We start from the raw sequence: 26,097 nt of genomic DNA on the forward strand, positions 1-26,097 counted from the left end.
TGTATAGTACACTATACATTAAAAAAAAAAAAAAAACAAAAACTAAAATTACTAAATTAGTAATATAATTCCTACTGATGCCCCTAGTCAATTATGACAGCTGCTTTTATTGTAGGCCAGGCACAGGTGTCCTGCAAACTACATAGACCAGTATGCAAAGCAGCAGCTGACGTCATTCACCCCCGCACTAGACAGCTGGTGAGGATTTCCAGACAAGGGGGGGATCCCGGCGGCTCTTTTAACGCCCTCACTAAATGTCGGAGTGCAGAGTACATGCATGGCGAAAACGTACGATTATCTGTTCAAACTACTGCTCATCGGAGACAGCGGGGTCGGCAAGACATGTCTGCTGTTCAGATTCAGCGAGGACTCCTTCAACACCACCTTCATCTCAACAATAGGTGAGTCTACCGGCTAAATGCAATGTACCCGCCCCTAACATTGAATAGCATGGCATTCGTCTAATATTCCTTGCCACATGAAAAAAATACTGCATCGTTCAGTAGTAATACTATATTTGATGTCCCACAATTTACTCACATTCTATTGTATCACACTATAGGTGTTTATTGGTGTAGGCTGTCTAATAGTGTATATATGGTAATCAATGGTGGGTTTATAGTGACCTTATGATATTTATGTTTTTTTTTTTTTATTATTGTTTGTTTTCATTTGTTTTGTTTTTCTTTGTCTATTATCACGATCATGTTCTGTTGGAGCTATATGCTTTTACAATGTACAGTAGGCCATTCCTCTAAAATGTGCTATAGGATTACCAGCTCTTTGTTTTGCCACCACCTATTATAGATCTACTTGGTGTGCTGGATAGTCAAGCTACCCGAGATAAATCATTAATGACATCATGTAACCAATCAATACAGTAAAAACATGCTGTAAATCCCTGTCTTGCTCTTAGCTGTGTTTTTGATTGAAATGCAGGTATAGACTTCAAAATCAGAACAATAGAGATGAATGGGAAGAGAGTGAAACTTCAGATTTGGTGAGTGCAGTTGTTTCGTTTCGTTTCGTTTTGTTTTATTCTTCCTGAGTCATATTTTCATAGTGATGTTGAACCCCTGCCTCCTAAGAGCGAGATTGTTTTTTCTGTAACTGGTATGTTTACTTTGATGTTAATGTAGGGACACAGCGGGCCAGGAGAGGTTTCGCACCATCACCACGGCGTATTACAGAGGAGCTATGGTGAGTCATACTCCCCAAGAACCACAGGTCGATGCCATTCTGTGCTTTCACTTAAACAGTAGGTCAATTCTCTGTATCATTGGGGATTTGAAATGGTTTGTGATGATCAATATTCGTCTTCACAGGGCATTATGTTGGTTTATGATATCTGCAACGAGAAGTCATTCGAAAACATAAAGAACTGGATCAGAAATATCGAAGAGGTACACTTTCAGCTCTATCTGGATGTATTAAAACTAACATTTTTACACAATCAGAGATGGTAAAAAAAATTGCTGTCTTACACTAACACCTCTTTCAACTTTCCCCAGCATGCATCGTCTGATGTTGAGAAGATGATTTTGGGTAACAAATGTGACATGAGCGACAGGAGACAGGTGTCCAAAGACAGAGGCGAAAAAGTGAGTACCTGCTTCCCACGTGATTTTAAAATTAAAAACCAGACCGACCAAAATCCAAACTGAATTCCTGTGAAATGCTGTGCAATGATTTATATTAACAGTGAAAATGTGTTTTACTCAGCTGGCCATCGATTATGGGGTTAAGTTTCTGGAGACCAGTGCAAAGACCAGTGTAAATGTGGAAGAGGTAAGCTGAAAATAAGTGGGTTAGTTTCTTCCCCAGTAATTACCATGTAACATTATTGATAAATATTTATGAAGTTGTTTTCCTCTGTTTTTCTTTCACTCTAGGCATTTTATACTATGGGCAGAGACATATTGCACAATCTGAGCACAAAGACAGTGAGTACAATTAATGGACAGGAGTGTCCTATATTAAATGCTGTCTCTGTATATCATTATACTTGTGTGGCACTTTTTTAAATATATATATTTTTTTTCCGTTTTGCATCTTTCTCTGCCAGACTGACAACAATCCAACAGGAGTTGGCGGACCTGTCAAAATCACAGAAAAAAAGTCAAAGAGAATCAAATTCTTCAAGTGCTCGCTCCTCTAGACCGCTCATCTACAAGTGTTCGCTGCTCTGGAGTGATTTCACTGTTTTTGAGGGTCCTTCCTCGTGGGCATCCTCGCAGCAGCAGCAGCAGTGGTCATATTCAGAGGGCCCGACTGCTAGCTTAAACTCACAGGAGGTTTTGAGATCGAGTCATGATGTCGAACGAGGGCACATCTATAAGAAATGAGGCTGAATATTGCTGCTCAGTCAAAAAAAACTTGTGAATGGTCATCAGTAATGGCTCATGTCCAGCCCTGCTCAGTGTCTGCAGGAGGTGGTGACCCTGTTGGTATCGATACCCCTCCACATGCTGGAGGGATCTCACTGAGATCTGTCCCAGGCACCTGCAGTTGTCTCATCAATGGAAAACACTGAGATTTTTTCATGCAGTATACTTTCACACATTGCATTTTGTATAATATACTATCAGAATGTTAGTCAGGCTGTGGATCAGATGTCGAGATAGTGTAAGCATTCAGTGTACATGTCTGTGTAAATTCATGTATCTTAATAGGCTGCTCAGTTTCCAATTGCACTGGCAGCATGTTTCTGTGCAATTGTTCATGCGTGCCACATGGAGAAAGTAACAGTATTATGATGGAATAGACAAAAAGTCATTTAAAGTAAGCCTACTGTAGTTTCTTATTTTATTTATTTATTTGACTGAAACTTTATTTACACAGATTAGTGTGTCAATGTGAAACTGAAGGTGGTTGTGTGGCTCCTGGAAGGAGCTTGAATGAATACCTATTGTTATGCACTTGTAGGTATTCGCATGAAGCCGTAAGGGCACTACTTAGTAGTTTGTGATTAAGTACATTTACACAAGATAAAATACTGTATATTTACAGACATTATTTCAAAGTATTTTATCAAACATCATATACATCCAACAAGTCCCCTTTACATCTCTAACATAATAATGCAATGACTTGGCAAAGCTGTAATGTGAATGGTTGTGTTTGTATGATATGTTACACCACTGAAAATGTTACAGTAAAGACAGAAAATAAAATGGATCCTCAGAGGAAAATGATATACTGATATTTCATTGCACTGATTGTAGTATTATTGTAATAACAGTTTCACAAACTTGATCATCAGTCCATCAGTCTTCTTTCATGCTTTTGTCCATTCACACATCCCTCTTGGTTTCATCATTCTGTCTGGTCAGTTCCCTCTGCACCTTTATTCTCCTCAGTCCCTACTTTCAGCGATGCCCTCCTCCTCAAGAAGGAGTCCTCTCTTTTCTCTGATCCTATCATCTTTTCCTCATCTTCAGATTTATTAGCTGACATCCCACAAGCTCCAACAATGTCTCTCTCACTGGAAGCCTTGTTTGTAATCAAGCCCCTTGCTTTCCTATCACTGGCGTTCCAGCTCTGGGACCTCTGAGACGGCAAACACTTTCCATTACCTATAGTTAGACATTCTGAAGTGTCCTCTGGATCTATCTCTATGTTCATCTTTGTTAGGTCGTTCATGGGTTCCTTTGCTGGAGGAATTACCTCACTTTCTGAAGGAATTTGATCAATCTCATTCTCATGCATTTTAGGGTCTGTGGGCCCAGTGGGATCATCAAACTGCTGAGCAAGAGCTCTAACCATTGACACTTTAGGCATGTGACCGAAGACGCTGGGGTGGACTTGATACTCTAAGTTTGCTGGCCACTGATTTGGTGCTTTAGCTATCTGCTCCACGAGTGACCTGTAGTCTGCGGTTTGCTGCGCTTCATCACCTGCCTCAGCTGGGTTGAAGATGATGCCACTCATAACTCTCCTCTTTGTGGTAGGGGGGGTGTTTTGGTTTTCAGTAGGTTCATATATCAAAGATTTCGTCCTCTTTGGAGAGGAGGAGGTTGCAGGCTGTTGCTGGGGCTGGGGCTTTGCTGTGAATTTAGGTACTTCATCTGGCTCATTGTACTCTGAATCAGGAGGGCTGATAACAATGGTACTCATAGACCTCCTCTTTGTCAAAGGAGAGGGGTCTTGGCTTTCAACTGGAGCGTATCTCAATGACTTAGCCCTTTTTGGAGGGGAGGAAGAGCCTGGCCTTAGTTTGCTCTTTTGTGTTTGCAGCTCTAATTTTGACAGAGGATCTTTACTTTCTGCTGCCGTGTCTGATGCTTTATTGGTTAGGGCCTCTTCACTTCCTGCTGCAGACAATGGCTTTTGTTCACATGGTGATATCAAAATGTCCACGCATGAGCTGCGCCGAACTCTGCTCACACCACCAACATCCAAGGTCTGACCATACTCTTTGGTGCCAGGAGTAGAAATGGAGCCTTGCCGCACACTCCTCTGTCTTTCCATGCCAGTTTTCTCATCAGTCTCCTTCTGTTTTGCTGCATGCTCCTCCATGTCCATGTGGAAGCGATAAAGGCTATAGCCATCAGCGCTATTAATACTGCCTTGCCGAAGTAGAGTGGAGGGGTCACACACAGATGAATTCCGCGAATATGTCCGGGTCAGCTCCAATCTGTCCACCCCAGCAAGCTTTTCTAGGGCGATGGCCATTCGTCCATGGATCTCCTCCAGCTGGGCCAAGCGCAGATCCACTGTCTGCAGGGAGGCCTTCATAGTGTTTTCCCTCTCATTCACCTCCTCCAAACGCATGGACATATTCTCAACCCTGCCAGGAACACCAGAGAAGACGTCATCATTGTGAATATGAAATGTGATTAACATGCTTAGAAATGCCATAACTTCACCATCGTAATTGGACCTCACCTTTCAGAGGTAACCTTGATGCGCTCATCACTGGAGGACTGCTGTTCATCTTCTTTCTCCCGGAAGTATTCCTCCACACACTGTTCCTCAAACTCGTAGAGGTTTTTCAGCTCTTCTGGGTTCAGCCTCAGCTCTTTTGTAAACACATGACATGACACAGATCAGTCTTTCTTAAGTTGTAGATTGGGATCAAAGTGTAATTTGTTTGGATTCCAATGTGATAAGAGTATAATTATTAATAAAGCAGGATGGATGATGCTAAATTTAATCGGTTTGGGTCATGGGCATAAAGGTTTTAAAACCCTTGATATATGTGTGTGTGTGTGTGTGTGTGTGTGTATATATATATATATATATATATATATATATATGTATATCACCAGTTAAGTATTATATCAATTATTAATACATAATAATGATTCTCAAAGGAAACTGACTTAGGCCCCGGTCCTTCTCGTCTAATTCTCCCTCTTGTTTTTTCTTGGCACAACGCCGAAACAGCCTGCTGAAGATAATGTAGAGGTGGCTGAAGACGATGAGAGGTGGGGGCAGGATGGGACGGTCATGGAAAGTCATGATCAACTGATATCTCTGAAACTTCCACACCTGGTTGGAAATGGACTTCACTTCAAAGAAGGTGTTGCTGTGGGGAAAGAAATGAGGTCCAGTGAGTATAGAAGCCTGGCACCTTGAAAATAAATTTTACCAGAAGATATTCTTTGTAAAATAATTAGTCAGACACTGGAGTGTGTACTTACTTAAAGACAGCAATGAGTAAGTTGACCAGAAGGATGTTGGCCACTAGAAGATAACAGGCCATAATGGCAGGTGTGAGCCAGGCACCGGGGATGCATGGAGGCAGCTTCTTTCCATCCTCATCATATAAATGCTCACCACAGGGAGCTGTGCAAAAAAAGAGGGTATAGTTGAAAATTTTATGCCGAATTTATGTATTTACCAAGCCGACTTTAATGCATGCTTGCAGGAAGGACTACTCACGATTGATTTCCATTGCATAGACTTCAAGGGATCCACAAAAAGCATGGTAAGAGAGAAATATGAAGTATGTTTTAAAATTTATGCACATATGGCTTTTATCATATTTCTGTCAAGGTCAAGCTCATGCCCACTAAATTGTGGAATAATTTCCTCAAAATGTTTCTCCACTTATCTTCCATATATCCACATATAAAAAGAATTGCTGTACTTTACACCATTGGCCCAGTTTCCTCTTGGAATTTAGTTGTCAAAATGATTTCAGAGTTAGACTTGAGAGAATACGCTTTGTATAACAAATTGAGAATACTGTGCATCAGAAGAATCAGGGAATCAACCATGTGACTTTCACTGGTCAGCAGTATAAAGGCAGAATTAGTCAAAACTTTTTCTGTGCACCTGGTTTTGTAATGCATAGTAAATTAGACCAGTTATGGTTCTATGTCACCTTCACCTTGACAGAAGTAACACAGTTCTTGTGAATAAAACTTTATGGCAGATGATCATTATTGAGGAAATAATAGCTATTCTGCTCTTCCTCAATGCAGTTTTAATTCCCATTTATTAACGCAAGAGCCTATTTTAAGAGTGCCAGCAGGGGGAGACAAAACATTTGAAAGGTACAATGTAATACATTGACTATTAATGTTGTCAGATTTTAAAACACAAATTGATACACAACTGATCATCTGCCCAGAGTCAGGAAACAGAATCTTACTATGAATTCTAGTCTTACGGTCTATCGAGTCCGCAAAGACCTCTCCATAGATCATCCAGTAGGGCATGTAGAAGATGTTTCTCGCCAGGCGCCAGGTAGGCTCCTCATCAGGGTGAAGGATAGCTTGCCGTGCCACACCAAAACTCATAAGCACCACCAGCATGATCACTACAAAGTACATCATATCAATCATCTGAAAGAGATCAGAAGAAAGAGCTTTAATTTGGATGTATGGCAAAGTATACAGTATTTGTACATTTCAGTTGTGATTTTCAGGATTTGTTCAGCTCATAGCCTTCTGAAAGATTAAAAAAAAAAAAAAAAATTCATTACCATCTTCCCTATCATCATAACATAGGGTCCCAGGTATTTGTTCACTCCAAAGATGTCCAGGACACGGATGTACCAGAAGATGATGTCGATACAGTAGATGACTCTGCCGTAGCCCAAGTAAGGCTCGTTCTGCAGTCGGAGCATTAGACCCAGAAGGAAGGTGGCGATGGCAACGAGGTCTGTGATGTTCCAGTACTCCTCCAGCCAGACATTTATCTTCTGTTTCAGCTTCCCTGGCTCTGACATCAGGATCTGGACACCAGGGTTGGATCATTTTCCAATTAATTTGCAATGAAAATCCTGAACAGCATTTTATGTTACATGGTCACTGTGATCAGGTTTTTTTGTTTTTTTTGGCTTTTACCTGTCTGATTTTTTCAAACCCAAGTGTGAGGATGTATGCGATGACAGTCCACTCTTGTATAGACGGCCATCGCTCCATTTTCACCAGGATAATGTAGTTGTATAGCATCAGATACGCCAGATAGGAAATCTGTGAGAAGAAGAAAGCACCATGAGGTCAGCGCAACAGTCACTTAATTAATAAAAAATGTATACAATTTGTCATAATATGTACAGTATAATAAAACTTACGGTGTTGAACCAGAATTTGGTGAAGGGTGCATCATAAAACTCAAAGAACCTTTTGCCGATGGGGATTTTGCGAACTTTAGTGCTACCCTCCTCTTCATCCCCCTTCCGAGAAGTTGTATCAGCATCAGCGTTCTAGAGATAGAATCACAGATATTATCATCTGTCAAACTTGACAATATTACCAAGAAGCAGAAGTGCTATATGTGTAATAAAATGAATCTGATGATGTCAAAAGATGAACCAGGACCTTGCCGGATTTGGATTCGTCTTCCTTTTCCTTTCCCTCTTCGTTGCCTCCAGCTCCTTGATAAGATGCGTCATCTCCAAGACGGAAATCCAACAGTAGAATCAGGGGAGGAAAGATAATTCCCAGAATAACCTAGGTGGAAAAAAAATATAAACATATTGCAGTAAATTTGTTATGCAATTGCACATAATTTATTTTTTCATAGTAAACGTCTGAAGTCTAAAATAATAGTAACTGATAGTAATAACAACAATAATAAGACAAATACCACCAGTATTACTACTACTGATTATTGTTATTCAAATAATTTATAATGCACTTCTCAGGGTAAGTAAATGATTTTCATAAATACTACGCAAAGGTACTTAAAAATAGATAATGCATGAGGGAAGAAAATAATTCCCATGTCACCTTGAGTCCAGGGTTTTTGCCAATCCTTAAGCAGCCCATCCACATGTCAGTGAGCAGCATCTGGCTACAGGTGTGGGCGATGAAGTCCCGCTGTTTACCAGCCACTGCCAGCTTCAGGCAGGTGGAGTTGCTCCAGTTAACCAGCTCATATGTTAGGAGTTTCATGGCCACCTGTTCATCATGCTTGTAGGACTGGTCCAGCAGCTCGTAAGCGAGCTGGCCAAATTCTCTGTGAAATACAGAAAACTATAATGTAAACATTTCTGTTTCCAGGACTCAGCTGTAAATCCATTTACAAAAGGAATAAATAAAACACAAAATCAACCAATGAATGTGAGAAAAGCAAGAATCAATACCACAGAAATATCACTGTAAAACATTAAAGGGGGATCGAGAACAATTAGTAAAAGGTCATGATATTAACACAAGTCCAATTTGTTGGAAACATGACACTAATTTAGACATCCTGCTGCTACTAAAGTAGTTTTTTTTTTTTTTTTTCAAAAATTCGAGGAGCTTATTAGCAAAGTGCTTCATGTTTTCAATCCAAACAAACAGCCATTAGGGACCTGCCTGAGGACCCCAGGCTGCAATCTGCCTCATGTAAAATAGTACATAAAATAGTCAGTGATACATCTTTCTGCCAGACCCATTTGTATTAAGAGTGACCAGCAAAGTCATTTTCTAAAACTAAAAGGTAATGAACATAAAGATGGTTACTGGAGTGGTACAAACATTGCTATGATATGCAAACAACCTGTCACACTGCAGCTGAAATATAAATGAGAGATTGTTAAATTGATTTGTTATTTAACTTCAAGATATCAGACTGTGGGAGGAAAAAAACTCAGTGAAGTACTGACTTTGAGTTGTTCTCCAGGTCTTGGGAGATGTCATCCACCAGCTCACTCTCAGAGGACTCATGGGCCATGGCCTTATACAGTTTACAGGCCACCAGGGCTTTTGCCATGGCCTCCTCTCCTCTCTGCCACAGAAACAACGCCATCTTCTGGCGCTTCATCAGCACCGCCCACACCATTAGCTCATGGAAGGGGTACTTGAATCGACAGACCTCAGGGTCATCCACATCAATTTCAACCTCCTCCTCTTTCTTCTTTTTTGCCTTTTTCTTGCCTTTTGGCCGTGGTTCATCATCCTAATGCAATATAAAAGCATTTGACCGTTTCATTATCGTGTTGTGTTTTGTGAGCAGATTGAGAATGGTTTACTTGGAAAAAGATGCCTCACCTCCATTCCCAGTAGTTTCAGAGCTTTTGGCTGTGAAAAGAGGATAAAATATGTTATTTAATATCAAGCATTACTTGATTTGATTAACAGCCATGCAGGATTGAATTTCTTCCACCCATGCATACCCTTTTTAGTCCGTAGAGGTTATTGTAGAGGTTGCGAAAAGCCTTCCTGGTGTAATTACTCCTGTAAGCTCCGCCCATGAGGTACTCCAGCACCAGACCAATATCAATCAAGGTGATTTGATAATCTGGAGGAAGGTTTCCCTGCAGCATCACCAGCACAAGGTTATACAACAAGCATCTCAAGATAATATATAACATACCTTCAATAATCTGAAATACTAGCTTTTTTTTTTTTTTTTGCAAACTGCCACATTAGGAAAGATCATTTTACCTTTTTGACATCCCTAACCACAACATGCAGTGTATTAGCAGGACCAAGTTTCTGTGAAGTAGAACAGAATACATTAGTCATGAATGTGTTTGTCGATGTTAGTCTTTGCACTTTGGAGCACAGTGTGTCATTTCCATTTGCTGTGGTGTCTCAGGCCTACCGTGTTGTATAACTCCTCAAGTCTGGGAATGGTGAGAAAGTGATGGATATTGACCCCGTTCTCTAGAAGCAGCCTGACAAAGTCCACTCTGTCCAGCACAAGAGCATCCATCATGGCCTGCTCCAGAGAGTTCACCTAAGAGAAGGCAATTAAGTGGATTATAGATATATATAAGTGTGCACTGATGGTGTCTGAGGCATATTCACACCATAAAACATGCTATGTGCAGTTCTGAGGTCCTTTAAGTCCATCTATGTACAGTGAACCCCAGTCTTACCCAGCGAATCAGCTCTAACTTCCTCGGATCTGTCTCCTCTGGAGGTTCTGGCTTTGCCTTTCCCTTCCCTTTCCCCTTCTTTCCCCGGGCTTTGTTACGAGGAGCTGTGACCGGGCTCTTCTGCTTCTCCTGGGCTGGGGCCACAGCGGTGGTGGTTGTGTTGGCCAGGGCACTAGCAGGCTGACCAAGCATGCATACAAGAGAAAGAAAGCTACAGCATCTTTTTGTTTGAACAAAAGCATGATGGTCTTCTATGTTGCTATGATTATCACTGGATGAAATTCAATGAAGGGCTTTTTTTTGTCTGTGAGGTAAAAAAAAAAAAAAAAAAAAAAAAAGCCTCTCCTTTGATTTGAAAGGAGAGGCTTTTAAATCAAGATCTTTCTGTACTGCTGCTGTGGTTTGACAATCATTATATAAACACAATTCTATTTAAAGCATTTTATTTTTCATTTTAAATCCTTTCCTTCAACCTTAATACATATTTGGGAACTGCAGTGCACTCATGTGTGGAGGTATTGATTTGCTGTACTTTAAAGCGAATAGCACTCACTGGTAAATTGTGTCCATAAACAAAGATTTGATTTCGAGCAATATCCACCCTGTTCCAGGCCAGAGCCAAACTAAGCTGGTCCGGGGCTGAGGCATTTGTGCCTGATAGTGCCACAAGCAGAGGGGGAGAGAGAGAGAGGGAGGATATTGAACCATTAGTATGTAGTGTCAGTATATGTACTGTAGTCCACAGTGAGAGAAACATTGCAATGAGTTTATAGACTATTAAGCACTTTGTTGTGCAGGTACCTTTTAACAAGGCAGTAAGAATGGCCATTTCAATGTCCTGCTGCCCCTCAGAACCCATTCGAAAAACTGTAATCTATTTTTGAGAGAAATAAGCAAAGAATATTAGAGTGAATGAGTGAAGTAGGCACAGAGATGTTGAATAAATCAGTTAATGACATAAATCAATGAATGAATGACTGAAGACATAAATCAGTGAATGAATGAATGAATGAATGAAATGGTACCAGGATGTATTCCTGCTTTCAGTGTGGCAGCATGTGGAGATTGGAAATTCTTGCTGCAAGACTTCATGTCTCACAATGGCACCCTGCAACTGACCCCTAGCAGCACCGACAGCTAATTTCCTTGTCAGATGGAGTGAGAGCACTTGCTTTGTTTTAGACTAGACTATATCAAATGGAATTACACTGACGGGTCTGTCACATGTGCAGCCATGGTAAATGGGATTAGGTTGGCATGAATATGTGGCATGGTGCCAGAAATTTCAGAACTGGTCTCGGGATGCGTTAATAATGAGTGGCCCATGCATCAGCACAGAGCTGTTAGACTGAAAACTTGTGGTGATCTTTCAGAAAGTCACAGGGTACACTTGGTCCCTTTTTTTTTTTTTTTTTTTTTTTTTTTTTTTTACAAACAGGAGAGCCTTGTGTAATAGTAAGCACGTAATTCGGTTAAATGCTTCATGGTGGTGGCAGATCCCTGCAGATTGCAGCCCTTTGAATCAGTGTTTTTATTTGCCTGCCCCAGCTGTTCACATGGGATGCACTTAGGATGAAAGGATTATGCAGGCACTAGACAGTGACACTGATTCACCTGTAGGTTAGTCATGGAACCTCAGACTAAGAGCAGGCCATGAAATGCCCTCTTAGTCACATATAAAGAGCTCACAAACTTGGCAGTCATGTCACATTGTCTGGGTTGGGCATCAGTGAAAAGTAAATGGTACGGAAAAAGCTCATAGCAGTATGATCGTTAAAAAAGCATTTTAAGTTGCTTATCTGAGTGTGTTGGAGCATTAGGCAGTCTAATACACTGGGGATAGAGGATACAGACACTCTGGTGAAGTGATACCACTCTAGGGACTGAAAAAGCCCGGGAGAATTAGCATGGAGAGAGAGGAACCTGGTTGAGGATTAGGGAAATGGATCTTCTCCTCCATCTGTGTGGTGCATGCTACTGCAGATGGATGAAATAAGAGCCTCTGCTAAGCAGGTGGTTGTGTGCACCCAAATGTATGGAGTCTGGAGATTATATGCGCTGGGTATTACAAACTACTAATCACATCACTTACACTAAGAGAAATCTGCTGTAGACGCACAAATGGCAATGCTATTTATGTATCGGGCTCTCCGGCAAACACTTTAGGGAAACACTTTCAGCTCGGGGATAATCTGCTAACTGTGAAGACACTTACCATGTCAACATCTCGCAGCAAAGCATTCAATCATACTGTTTACATGAAAGTAAACAGTTCTACCGGCCACTTTACATGCTGTTTGCAAAACACATTAGGGTTGATGATGACCAAAGGGTGCTACAATGAAACCTCGGATTACATGATAGAATACATGTGACCACAATGAGTGCAAGAAATGACAAGCAGGTTTGGGGATTATGTTTATTCAATAGGTTAATGGGAACAGGCAGATGAGTGGAGTAAATGAGTGACAATGGAGAAGGAATGTGTTGCAATTCAATGTTTATTGACTGAAACATACATGTATATTTTTAACACAAGGTAATTGTGAAATACTAGCAGCTTGAAGACATTTTTACAATTGTTTATCCTTTACAAGGATTCAAAGATTTTACATGGATTGTTCTTCTACTTACCAGCTCTCTTTTCTTCATGCACTCCATAACCATAAGCAGGATCTGCTGTGACTGGCTTTTGGTATAACTGAAGGTCTTTTGAATTGTCACTAAAAGCTGGTCTCTGACATCATCGTTTACAAGGCTGGAAGAAGAGATTTGTGATGACATGTGAGCTCTAAATCAGACATTTTATGTTTAACAGAGCTTTACAAAGGAGAAGTAACGCAGTATCTCACCCTCCATCCTCTGAGAACTTGTGTGCGAAGGAAATGATGTCGGAAGCTCGACCGCTGCCATCACACACCACTACTGGGATCGGAGGTTCGTCCCTCAGGCTTTCCAGGGCGATAGAGATAACGTTGGGACCTCCCTCCACTATCAGACACACCAGAGGGACCCCCTGACCCAGACCTGAAACACAAAAGGGAATAGTAAACATTTACAATCAACATTATCACCCTGCTCATCCATTTATTACTGAATCGTCACCTTATACCACTGTTAATTTGCACAACAGAGTGATATGTTTATGTGTAAACAGACAAGCCACAGGAGTGAGGGAGTGAAGTCAGTGGTGACAGCTGAGCATCCCTTTGCTGTCCCTGCCTTATCCAAGCTCCAGGCATAGGATGACAAAGGGAAGCCCACAGGTCACAGATCCATCCACATGTCCAACAAGACTCTGGGTCACATTCACACACCATGGAGGGAGAAGAGGCACTGACATGCTACTGGCTATCTACGCCATGCACCACATGACTTACGAGTGTTGATCTTCTGCAGGGAGATGTGCTTCTCCAGCTGTCGGCGGAGTTTGACCTCAGAGCCGTACTTCCCGCAGGTACCGTTATCAGTGAGGATGAAGTGGGAGTGGCTGTTGTTGAGGACAGCCAGCTTGCTCAGTGGGTTTGACATCGTCTGGTAGGGCTTGGTCACCTGGGAGTAGAAGAACCACCGGGCTTGAGATGTTTCAAGAATGAAGAACTACAAGTATGAAAAAGTCTTTCGGGAAAGTCAAGGGGAGGCAACGCCAAATGATCTTACATCTTTTCCAATAAGGTCGTCTTTGTTTTCCAGGATCCCCCATGGAGCGATTCCTATGGCGCACACCTTCCCTCTGGATTTGGAGGAATGGTCCTTTAAGGCATCCCCGACATGACGGATCACCCCTACATTGCAAAGAGCCAGACATAGCAACGTGAATAATGACAGCCTCAGCTGCTTAATGGGGCTGCATCATCAGCAACAATATGGTTACTGCATGCAAAACCCACACAAATGTGTATTACAGCTGCATTTTCTCACAAAAGCTCTAATTATAGTGCCTAAACCTGTGACAATGGGTTGGTCAAATCTCTTCAGGGAAATTGCAGAATAGGTATTATGTAATGAGAATTTACAGCAAAGGTAATCTTCTAATATCAGAAACTGTGATTTGCTAAGTGAACATTAAAAGCATTATCCTGAATTGTTTGCACAGCTTAGGTGAATGGTCAAGGTCCTACCAGTGTTGACTCCACCCGTGAAGATCCAAGCTCCAGTGGTGACTGCAGCTTTGATCAGGCCTTTGCCAAACACTTGTTTGAGTTTGGGCTGCAGGTCGAAGTTCTGCAGACCTCCATGCACAGAGATGAGCAAGGTGGGCAGCTCCAACTGCCAGTCCTTCACCATTAAATGCAGCAGGTTGTCGGGCTTGGTGTCATAGGTCACTCTGATATACTAGGAAAAAGAAGAAGGGGAAAATCAGTTTCAAGTTCTTCATTTGTGTATGAAAAAAACACATAGCAGTAAACAGGCCCGGATCCAGGCCCATGCCCATTATACACTGTAAAAGCTCATTGTTTAACTTACAGTTTCAAGTAATCCATAATGAATATATAACTTTGAATCACAGATATACCCCAATTAATAAACAGGAATTGTGAGTGTATATCAGTATAAAATGTTATGCTTAACAGTTTCACATAGTCATCTTTTTTAACTTTTTTGTTTTGAGTATTATTATTTCTGAATACTAAGTTTGTTCAGCACAGAGTTGTCCATTCGTACCTGATGGGTCACAGGCCGAACTTACCATAGCCTTGTTGATGAATCCTCCACCCTGGAACTCGATTACGCCAAAGGCATCTGTTGGGGAAGTCTTGGTGTGCTTGGCCACAGACCACTTCTCCTGTGGGATTTCGATCTGCACCAGCTGGTTCTCCTCTGGCTTGGGGAGTGCACCAGGGGGAATGGCCACGTGCTGCGCGATCAGCTGACCACAGGCACATCTAGACAGAGTACAGAACAAGGCATCATTTTATGGAGAATCGGTCAACAGTTCGGTTCCGTTTGACATGAGCACAGTCCCTAATTTCTGACGTAGAAGAATACCCCGGGTAACACACTTTTCAGTGGCACCAAGTATATTAGAGGTGGATGACATCAAAGTTGTTGTTTGTCTCATATCCACATCACCCGGGCTCTTTCATGCCTGTGGCAATTTCTGGGAAATACGTGCCTCAATGCACACAGGGAGTCTGTTCTCTGGCAGCTCTCAGCCTATTCTCAGAGCCCAGGATGGTAATTGTGTGCCACAAAACACTGTAAAAAAAAATTACTGTTTTAACCTGTAATCACAAGTAATCCATGATGAACATATTGAAATGTGAAAAAAATGAATGTTGGCCCAAATTATTTCTAATCATTCAAAAACTTACACATAATCACAACAGAGCCGTATAAAACATCATGCTTAATGTTTTCTCTCATAATGAGACCTGTCTCTTGTGAACAACTTCTTAACTAAGTTGTGAATTAGTTAAGAAGAAAGTTCAGTCAATGTAGTGTTACTGATTTGTTCCTTCAAAAACAAACCATTTTAATAATAACCCACCACAAAGACGCATGTTGATCCACATTTTCAGTAAAGTTGCATCAAAGTGAAAGTGGAAGTGAAAATAGTAGCAATCAGATAGTAGGGAGGTATGCAGGGAGATATGGAAATAGATTAATTGTATGCATGATTTCTGAGTTCGTTTTAGTAGAAATGAATCAGTGCTATAGCCCAGTTTTAGGGTGAAACCGTAAAAATCGAATTCAATTTCCCATTCAATTTCCACGGATGAAACACTGAAACATGTTCGTTGAATTTGACCAGATGAGTTGTTTTGATGAATTTTTTGGAGTGCACAGATTTCTGTTGGGGGAGATTACTCTGCTGACCTATCTGTCTGTAGCCAGCGCTCTGCATACTCTCCCTCATGCTGAACAAGAAATATTGGGCAGGGACATGGCTGTTGTAATTTGAGGCCATATGTTAACACGGACGATAAATTATCCATGCATCGAGAAGGGGAGCTGAAGAAAATTAAAATTACCTGGTTGGGTCCTTGCTGGGAAATATGTGGATACATTCTCTTTTCAGAAAGGTCCTCTCAATCCAAGCCTTTTGTGCCTGATAAAGAGAAAATCCCAGTGTCTTAGTTTACATTAAATGCAGTCATTGAATGTATCATATGGTGGCAACGGGCAGATGAGCGCTGAAATAGCGTATCTGAACAGATGTTAGTGTATTTCAGCACAAGCCAATCCGTATTTCAAGTTTCACTATCAAAATCCTCTTGGCTGTAATCCTAGCTAAAAGGTAAGGATGAGTTCCATTCTGCAAAGAAACCCACAGATGACAGAGAGGGGAAAATATGATCAAAGTGAAAAATAGTTAACCCAGAGAGGCTTGTATATAGAGTTTATAGGGCACGATGCCTGGTATCAACAGGCAGGTACAAGGCATATGGCACTGTGAGGTTAACAAGATGAAAAAACGATTTAATTCATTCATTCAGACCATGTCTTTTTATTCCTGGGATTATCAGTGCACAGCTGAAGTTGATTAACAACTCTGCATTATGAGGCATCCTTTATTGTCTGCTTGATTTTGAGTTGGAGCCAGTGAAAAGTATCACACATAAGTAGCGGTTGCCAACGCACTACTTCAAATCCTGTTCGGATGGTTGTCTGATCTTTTTCCAGTGCTGAGCAAAAATAACCTGAGTTCAAAGCAAAGTTTCTCTGAGGGCCATTGTTGACAGTGGAGACCCAATTAAAACCAAAGCGCTGGAAGCAGATCTTTTCAAGGAGGTACCGGTAAGTTAAAGCGGAAAAAGGCTTGATAGTCCCCTCCCCCCAAAATCAATTTGCTATGTAAAAATTGCCATCTTAATATCTTTTAACCTGAACATTAAGCCCAAGGAAACATGTGTATGAATGAAACACTACAGATACAGTGTAATGAAGTCTTGTGATCAGGAATCACAAGTGTGATGTGCCCACAACACAGTGCTGTTACTGTTCTCTCTCTTTATCTGCTTGATGCTCCCTGCTGAGTCTCGGCCAATTGAGAGGGAGCAGCCTAAGAAACTCTCCTGCATTAGCCTTCGACTAATCCCAACATTTACTTGCTTTGATTTGTGAATGTGTCTGTACATGCTTTGTGTATGAATCACAGGATATGTCTAGACACTTTCTGTATGTATCCTACCAGTATCCACGTTCTGATAAGGCCACTGAGAACAGATCGACTCAATATGTACCATGCACACTATCACTTTATAGCAACATGTGGTACGTCTTTACTCAATATTTATATTTTTCACAATTATTATATATTTGATAGCGTACATAGTTTTTACAGCACACATCTTCACACTCACTGTAGATATTTATGACCTTCTGTGGGCCTGTTAATGTCGACACAAGCACCTTTCATCTTTCCGTCAATATGTTTCTAATTAACATTTCTTTTTCTTTATCCTATTACTTTTCGATACTGCAACGGCTTGATTTCCCAGACAGTTTTACCTTTTTTTTTTTTTTTTTTAAACTGAGAACAATCCGCTGTTAATGATTTGGTTAAACAGAAGAACAAATGTATTGCTAATTCAATACACTGCCTAAAGTAATGAGTTTGCAAGGGAATGATAAACAGAACTAAATTCTAATAATTCATGAGAAATAAACAAATACAGTTAAAACCTGTAGGCTGGATTCAATACTTGTATACTACAGTATATTCTTATTAAATCTTTTTGAATGAATTATAAAAAATCTTGTTTTGGGAGTTTTGTATTTACAAAAAAACTTTTGAGGCACAGTATTGTTTTTTGTGCTATTTGTTGTAAAATAGTTCTCAGAAATTCTGTATCTCAGTGTTATCACGGTTCAATAAGCACTCAGATCTCTCTGTTCACATAGTGCCGCATTCACTGCCTCTGAAATCCCATTCTCGTATGGATCTATAGTGTTGTATCATTGCGCAGCATCACTTTCCATCATGTATCACTAAACAAGTACAGCACTAATCCCGTCATCCGCACAGAAATGGACCTTTAAGAGTAGCATTTGCAGAATATAAATACACTTACATCCAATCTTCCATCCAAGCCATTGGTGTCCTACCTCTAGTGCTGCTGGAGATTAAGCCCAGTGGGCTCATAGGGAGGTCTACAGTCTGCGTCCTGCTGCTCCTCTACCACAGAGCTGTCTCCCAGTGCTGCACTCCCTGTCAAGTGCTCTCATTGAATCCCACAGGACATGAAACTTCTTCACTTTATGAGGGCCGGTTAATATGATGAGCATGTGAGCAGGGTCTTTGTTCGCCCAAGTCTCATGACTCCAGTTCAAGGTAATCCTTTTGGGAGTCCCATGACCCCTTCTCCTTGCCCACAGGGTATTTTCATCCTTCACTTGAACAAGGCACAATAAATCTACTTTGATAACAGGCCCCTAATCTCCAATTTGTTGAAACTCCTTTCTTTGTGCTCACTTCACAGTGTGGATGATCTTAGCTTGTGTGAGAAGACTGTGGTTGAGAGGAGAGTGGCCAGACTACAAAACCACTGTACTTCTGGTTCAGTAGGAAGCAGAAAGAGGTAGAGAAGCTCCCAAACTTTTCATTTGAAAATGTCCACCCCCTCCAACTACTTTGATTTCAACCTAATTTGCATAATTGAGAGAATTGGATGCAGGCATTCTTTTGGAAGGGGCCTTGTTAAGACATGACTGGTCTCCAGTTGGGGGCAAGGTCAGTCAATGCTAATTGCAGTTAATCTCTATTTCCACCAACGCTGTTTTCCTCAAAGAAAAGAAAATTTAGCCTTACAGTCAGCTGGGCTACTCAATATTCTTTTAATTTTTCTTCATAATAACAATCTCAAAACTTCAGTGATCTCCCATAATAAAATGCCTTCCAGGAGGTTGAATGTAGGGCACTACTGTTAAAGAAAGACTCTTTTAAAATCCAGAATCGACTACTTTAGCTCCAGGCTAAAGCAGACAGTTTGGATATCAATAGGCTTCTTTTTAGTCAGTGTTTGGAGAGGGAAAAACCAAGTAAAATGAAATGTTCAAAGTCTAAAATAAATTTTGGACATTGCACATTTTGAGCTTAATGAGGGCACAAAATGAGGAATATTTTAATGTGTTAAAACCCTTTATACATGCTTGTGTAACAAGAGGAAGGGATTAGATAACCCAGAAGCTGTGATGGCGTATAACCAGAGTTAAGCAAAGTTGGAGCCATCCGTTTAAAACCTGCCTCATGTGAAATGGGTTTGATAAGCACTCCTTTTATGGTTGAAGTGAGCAGTTTGAGCCTGACTGTAACTCAGGGTGAAAAAGACAGGGTGGCTGCTGGTTGATGGCTCAGAAGGACAGGGAGAGACTGCTAGTATCCCCTTCCCCCCTTTGGACAAGCTTTGGTTAAAAGAAAAAGAAAAAAAAGAGGCACATGGACTACTGTTAATTATAGCTGAAGAAAACAAAGCGCATTTCCAGAAGGGCTTGGCTAGTGCAACACAGTTATTTCAGCTTACTTAAACTCATTAACCACAGCAATTAAAACCAAAATCCAGTCAGCAACCAGCTGCCTCGTTAGAGCCGCCTTTGAGCAGTTACAAAAACCTTGAAGAAGTAGAATTAGATACTGCAGGATCAGATTGTGTCACACTAAGCAAATTAACAAGACTTGTGACAAGCTCGGCAACAATAAACCACATTCATTTCAACGGGCGCAATTTTCTAAGAAAACGATCACTCAAAACAAAAGACAATTGTGTAAGATGAAAATTATGATTGCTGAATTAGCATTAGGATTGCCAAGATTTGAAAGAGGACAGAGAAAGCACAGGCGGGGTGTTTATGACCTCTATTTTTCAGGGGCTGCACTCTAAATGATCCCTTTCCTCCCAAATTTGGCTATGCTCTACTGAGCTGATTGCACGATAACATAACACAATACATTACGCAAAACAGTTGGTGTACGCCGCTCACAGTAAGCATATCTTTTTACTTCGTGAAATTGAGAAAAACAGCCTCTCCTGCTTCTACTAATTTCACAATGCAGTGATTATGGCATTGCATTTTCAAGATATCACTGTGACTGAATAACACAGATATATTCATGCTATGTATTCATGCATTTTTGCAATGAAATCACGTGGCCCCTGTCTCCTGACCCAGAGCTTAGTGAGCAACTAAATTCCAGTGCAGCTGCAATTACATGGAGCTCTCATCCCCAAACAGCCATCATAAGGTAAAGGCATGAAAAAATGACTATATTGCTATAATTTAGCACTCTTTTCAATGCCTTGTTTTCTACAGCCAATGGCTCTGTGGAGTTGCACTCAAATTATTTTCAGCTATTTGTGGAGTTAAATCAGTTCCTATAAATATTGCAGGAACGAGGTTATTCACACAACAAAAGCCTCACCGGTACAAGTGAAATGGATAAGAAAGGATTTGGGGGTCCTATGTGGAATGTGATGTCACTAGGGGTGAAGATAAAAGCAACTAATTGCTCGGCTTGTTGTTGAGTGGAACTGCAACAGTTAGAGCTTGATGCAAAGTGACAGGAAGGAAACCCATGTAGACTTAGAGTTACTGCCTAAAAAAAGATATGTATTTCCGACGCTTAGCCATTTCCACGTGAACTGCGTTAAAAGATTCCTTTTACATATTTTCACTTGGGGGAAAGATATTTGGACAAAAGTGGCACGCTGTAGATGTAGCGTCCTGATACACTAATTTGCATTAACCATGAAACTCAGTGTTTTCGGTCAGCCTGTTTGTAAAAGCACTCATTGTCCGCCTGGGTTTGAAAATCCAGTTAGCTATATCACATGAGCACAACATGTCACTGATTATCCCTAAGAGGGAGTCATAAGACTTGTGTTAAAGCTGTTGTTTTTCTGTACGTTTTTCTTAAAGGAAGACCTCGCAGGGCAAGAAATTAAAGCTGATTTTTACATAAAAACAGGGCATAGACAAAACTAAGCAGGCTCCCACATAAAATCTCACAATCTTAATCAACTATGGTACTTTTGTGCTGAGTTGGGTGCATTTCCTGGCATGAAGACCATGCAATTTTCCCAAAAATGGCTAAACTAAAACTGCCTTTGATCAAATAGCAATTTATCATGTTAGTTTAGATTAGTTCATTGGTTTATCTGACAGGGGACATTGATAACGTTTCTGTAAATGCCACAGATAGCCAAAAAGTTTTCATCTGCAGTTTTCCAGCAGCTAGGGGTTAGATCCATGCTGCATTTTTTTTTCTTGGTGCAAGCTTTATCTTCCAGGATCACAGAGTCATAAACGGGCCATCCATGATTTTAAGAGTTTGGCAGCTACTATATGCAAATATTAGACTTAATGTACCATATAACACTGATAGACCAATGTTTCTAGATAATTATGCAATGGCATTTTTAGCTGGCATCACGATGGAGAGTTCAGAGTGCAGCGTTCCCTCTCATGGCCAGTCAGCAACAAGAATGTCACCTTGTTTTGACCTGTATTGTTATGGAGGAATAATGTAGAGGCCACCATCACTTCACAGTTGTATTTCCTTTATTTTAACCACTGCCTTTGACATTTTTCCCATTGGCTTCGTTCATAATTCAGTTAAAATAACCCACTTGTACACCAATTATGAGAAACCTGGATTTTGAAAGCTGCCTTTCAGCTCACTGAGGCACGTAAGAATCCTTTAACTTTTAGATTTCGTTGTCTTTGCAAGCTCAGACTGGCACCTATTGCTGCTAAGACAACCATTTCTTTCCCATGTGTTTAGTCACCTGCTGCTGCTCAGTGAAGGGAATTGCAGTCATATATTCTCAGTATTTTTTTTTTCTGGTAGGTTGTTATTCCATTATCTGGATTATTCATGGCAACAGGAAAACTTAACTGCAGGGTAATAAAGTTTCAAGTAAGCATCATATGATCTTGAATGACCAGTAGCTGGATTGCCACTCTATAGTGTGCCAGAATCACGAGATGTAAGACATCCCCGTTTAAAAAAAAAAAGAAAAGAAAAAAAAAAAAAGGGGCTGCTCTAACTGTGCCTTATGACTGAAGCTCTAAACGGGTGCTGACGACAAACAAAGCATTCACCTCCCGTTTTTAATTCAAATGACAGCCATCCAGAAAATTCAAAAAGATAATATTGCTATTACTATATTTCTGATCTGTCGCACTATGAATGAAAAATAAATCCACAAGCACACTATAGCCCACTGTAAATGATGAAGTATTCACCTATCATGTAAACAAAGAAGATAAATCCAGGATTAAAGAGTGTAATAACAACATGAAAAAAAAAAAAAAAACTACATGAGGAAAGATGGAATCTGCTGTTTCCCAACCTTCTGGTCCATGCAGCCAATGAATTTATATTTAGCAACATATCCGATCTCATTAAAAGTGTTGCACTATTCATTGGAGAGCCATGACATTGCTGATTGCTTTACGGATACGGACTTAAACCTTATATAAAAAAAAAGGTTATGGATTGCACACAATATTAACAGACCCTGTCATCATTTGTAATCTTACAAAATAATACCTGCTCTAATGCATAGTAACCCATCAGACTAAATTCTTTTGATTATGTTTATGGCAGATATGCTGTTGAAGTTAATGCGTTATGTGTCAGCTTGATTTAGCTCCATACTGAGCGTTTCCTCACAGCATTTGTAAGAGCTTACTGGATTTTTTTCCTGGCATGTATTTGAGGGTACTATTCGTTTTGGTTATGAATGTTTGTGATAACATCTGTATATGTTATTCTGTATAAGTTTATGTTTAGCTTCAGTTTTTGCCTTAATGAAAGATGAGTGATGGCACTGAGCATTGTTAAAATTTACTCTTCGTATTTCCAACCATTAAAATCTGAAACTGTTTCTACGGTTTCCTTTGCTCACAGTTTCACCACTGTTGCCCACCTCCATGCACCCACACAAGCAACATAAATGTAGCAGTTTGTATTTTGTGTAATCCCAGAACATTCTGCTCGTTGGTCCAGGACAAGATGAATGTTGTTACATACAAACGGCATCTTCCTTGCTTTCAAGGACATATTAACAGGAGTGTGTTAATCACATGAAAGCAGACATTAGAAAGAATAAAAGTCCTTAATCTGGCATGGCTTGGTTGCCCATACTGGGCCATTATGAAGGATTAAACTGCAGCACTGGAGCAAGTGCCTCTTGAAGCCTGCTCAGCTTCAAACATCACAGGGCTGGGAGTGCAGCACCACGTGCTCCTGATCTCTGTCGGACCATGTGCTGCTCTCTCACACACCAGTGGTGTATGACGAGCACAGTTAACTTAACTTAGTTTACATGTTACAATGTGAGACCTAGTGGCTCTGAAATGATAGGTTATGACCTACTTGTGAACTATGACCATCCTGTAGTAATGGTATCATGTGACAGGGTGGGTGACACAAATCATTCTCATAATAATCAATCATGTATTTACTGATTGCAAATGGTTTATAAGAATCTACTAGGTTAAAGTGTGGCTATTGGTCAGTTAAATGATAAATATGAAGAATTTAATATTTTTTGGAACAGCTTCATGCATCAGACTTACGTTCAAAATGAACACAATCATAAACACCATTCAAGCAAAAAGAAACATCATAGAGAATAGCTCGCAAGATCATCTGAAGCACTCCAGGCTGACGCCAGCTCTGTAAGTCAATAGTGAATCACCTGTTGAATGTAAAACTGCTGTCTGCCCGACAGACTTGATCTTACCTTCTGTGAGCCAGATGTGGTGCGCTTGAGGGAGGACCGTTTAAAGGTGCCACTCGGGCCCTTGGTTTCCATGTTGAAGATTCAGATGATGTGTCTCAGCAGCAAGCCAAACTGACTTAAAACCGATCCTCCGGAGGCAGGTGAGTGCTCAGCAGCAACATCAACCACATCAGAGATCAGACAGGAGCCCTGAAAAGCCACTGCATAACCAAAGCATGACAGCAAGTCGCACTTAAAATGTCAGCAATGTTTTACCATCATTAAGGATTTCAGTGCTTCTCTCTCCTCTCCGCAGCTTACTCCCGACTGACAAGACAGAGATCCCAGCCGGGGATATAAATCACTCGATGACACACTTGACACATAGACCCCTTTCCTCTGCTGGGCGTCCCATAATCGGGGTTAATGCAGCCAGCTCTTGGAAGCCTTCAGAGTCTAATGGATAGAGATTTAATAAATGGTTATTGAAGGTAAATCTACTTTGGCTCACCACAACCCCAAAAAAGGCTTAGAGAGACCATACAAGCTGCAGGGCTAAAGTTGGCCAGCTGGGAGCCTAAGGTTGTCCTACCAGACAAGGCTCAGTGTGCAGGATGACAGGGAGGACAAGAGCTTCCCATTTTCACAAAAAGGAAAGAGGTGCAGAGATTATATGGGATGCAGAGCCAACCAGAAGCACAATGTGACCAGCAGCTGATGTGTACCTGCTAAAGGCTGAGATCTTGTCTAGAATACATCAGCAAAGTTGAACATCAGACACGCCTTTCCATGATGTTATAATCTCTATGAAAATTCTGTCATCTTTTTACCTAAAATGACCTGTGTGACCATTGCATTTTAAGCGCCATTAGAGCAGAATGCATAGTGGAATTACATTTGGATTTAATCTCTTTTCCACTTGTGTGCTGTGAAAAACTTTCATATGTAATTGTATCTGGCATTACTATAATAACTAACTCTACAACAAAGATTTGGAGCAACTTGATGTTACGTGTTGACCAGTTATATAATACTTAAAATTAATGGGAAATGAAGCTATTAAGTCTTAATACTGCATTACAGTTGTTCTAGCCTGACACATAATAGCAAATACCCTCTCATTCATTAACAAAGGGGCACAGAATGTGGAGGGGAAAAAAATACCAAAAACCATCAGTGCATGAAGAATAGCATTACTATAATGTGGAATTTACCACTTTCAGATGGTGCCACAACTGTTATGTAAAATCATTCTGACTCATTATTCTGCTTAATGTTTGGCTGCTCAGAAAATGGGACATTTGTGCGTTTTACTACAGTAGTTTAAGATTATCTGAGCTAGCTGTTACACAGAGTAGCAGACCTCTACTGCAGATCAGCTACATATTCAAAGGAAACAGTGGTAGAAAACCTCTGTTAATTTGAGGTGGATTTGTTTTCAACATACTATGTTTTTGAACATTACTCAGAGAGCAACACAGAGCCTGCAGAGCTGTTGCAGATGGAGAAAAATTCAACTCTCAGTCCAATTTAGATTAACAAATTAGATATCCAGCGACTCCCTCTACTGGATACTAAATGGAATGATTATAAAGGGAAAAACAAGTAATATTGATACTGATGGTTAAACTGACCTTGGCAGTTGCAAGATCAAGACTAGCCATGAAAAAAATTATTTTTACCATAGAGATGTGGAAGAAGGTAATAGTCTAGCAAACAGCATGATAGTCTGTGGTAGTTTTAGAGAATTTGTCTTATCTTGCAACCCCCTGTGGGTTCCTAACCCTGCGTTAGAGAACCACTGCCATTATATAATCCGATCAGATAACAACATCCTTGTGCACTAAAGTGGAAGTTCACAGAAACATGTCAGATTAACACAAAGGAGTTTCGCAGCCTGGAGTACAAATAACTATTACACTAATCCACATTAGAGCACCAAGAGTCTATTGTATTGTCATTGGCTTGAGCATCAGGATATAGTGTTACCTGTTTTCCACAGTGAAGACAGTTGTACAACTTCCTCAGAACATTATCTCACATCTTGGCAGAGAGCCTTCAAAACAGCAAACCGATAATGGAAGATTTCCTTTTTGTGCTTCATCCCGGCCATGTGTCTAGGCGTTGCCTCGCTATAAGAATGGATAATGCGTAATT

At 40.6% G+C, this 26,097-nt stretch overlaps 2 protein-coding genes across 3 annotated transcripts; one reads left to right on the top strand and one right to left on the bottom strand.

Moving 5' to 3' along the window:
• Positions 1-194: 194 nt before the first annotated feature.
• On the top strand, positions 195-3,188 carry LOC115360812 (ras-related protein Rab-8B-like). Its single transcript, XM_030053961.1, has 8 exons — positions 195-401; positions 940-1,000; positions 1,140-1,200; positions 1,326-1,403; positions 1,512-1,601; positions 1,723-1,788; positions 1,893-1,943; positions 2,066-3,188. The coding sequence occupies exons 1-8, from the start codon at positions 278-280 to the stop codon at positions 2,156-2,158; spliced, it is 624 nt and encodes a 207-aa protein (XP_029909821.1). The 5' UTR covers positions 195-277; the 3' UTR covers positions 2,159-3,188.
• Positions 2,792-26,097, bottom strand: trpm1b (transient receptor potential cation channel, subfamily M, member 1b). 2 transcript variants are annotated; one of them, XM_030053958.1, is made up of 28 exons: positions 25,930-26,097; positions 23,962-24,396; positions 16,243-16,319; positions 14,958-15,153; positions 14,389-14,602; positions 13,928-14,052; positions 13,648-13,819; positions 13,120-13,294; positions 12,902-13,025; positions 11,069-11,141; positions 10,821-10,921; positions 10,268-10,447; positions 9,991-10,125; positions 9,831-9,881; positions 9,560-9,700; positions 9,435-9,464; positions 9,050-9,342; positions 8,187-8,415; positions 7,776-7,907; positions 7,529-7,660; positions 7,299-7,427; positions 6,935-7,186; positions 6,620-6,794; positions 5,887-5,907; positions 5,646-5,790; positions 5,325-5,530; positions 4,888-5,020; positions 2,792-4,789 (listed from the first exon to the last, which is right to left on the bottom strand). In XM_030053958.1, exons 2-28 carry the CDS (start codon positions 24,031-24,033, stop codon positions 3,316-3,318), a joined length of 5,187 nt encoding a protein of 1,728 aa, XP_029909818.1. In that variant the 5' UTR covers positions 24,034-24,396; positions 25,930-26,097; the 3' UTR covers positions 2,792-3,315. The 2 variants fall into 2 exon arrangements, with proteins under 2 accessions (XP_029909818.1, XP_029909817.1); XM_030053957.1 differs by having other exon boundaries at positions 6,602-6,794.

This window comes from Myripristis murdjan, chromosome 6 (genome assembly GCF_902150065.1).
Source record: "Myripristis murdjan chromosome 6, fMyrMur1.1, whole genome shotgun sequence".
Lineage (NCBI taxonomy): Eukaryota > Metazoa > Chordata > Actinopteri > Holocentriformes > Holocentridae > Myripristis > Myripristis murdjan.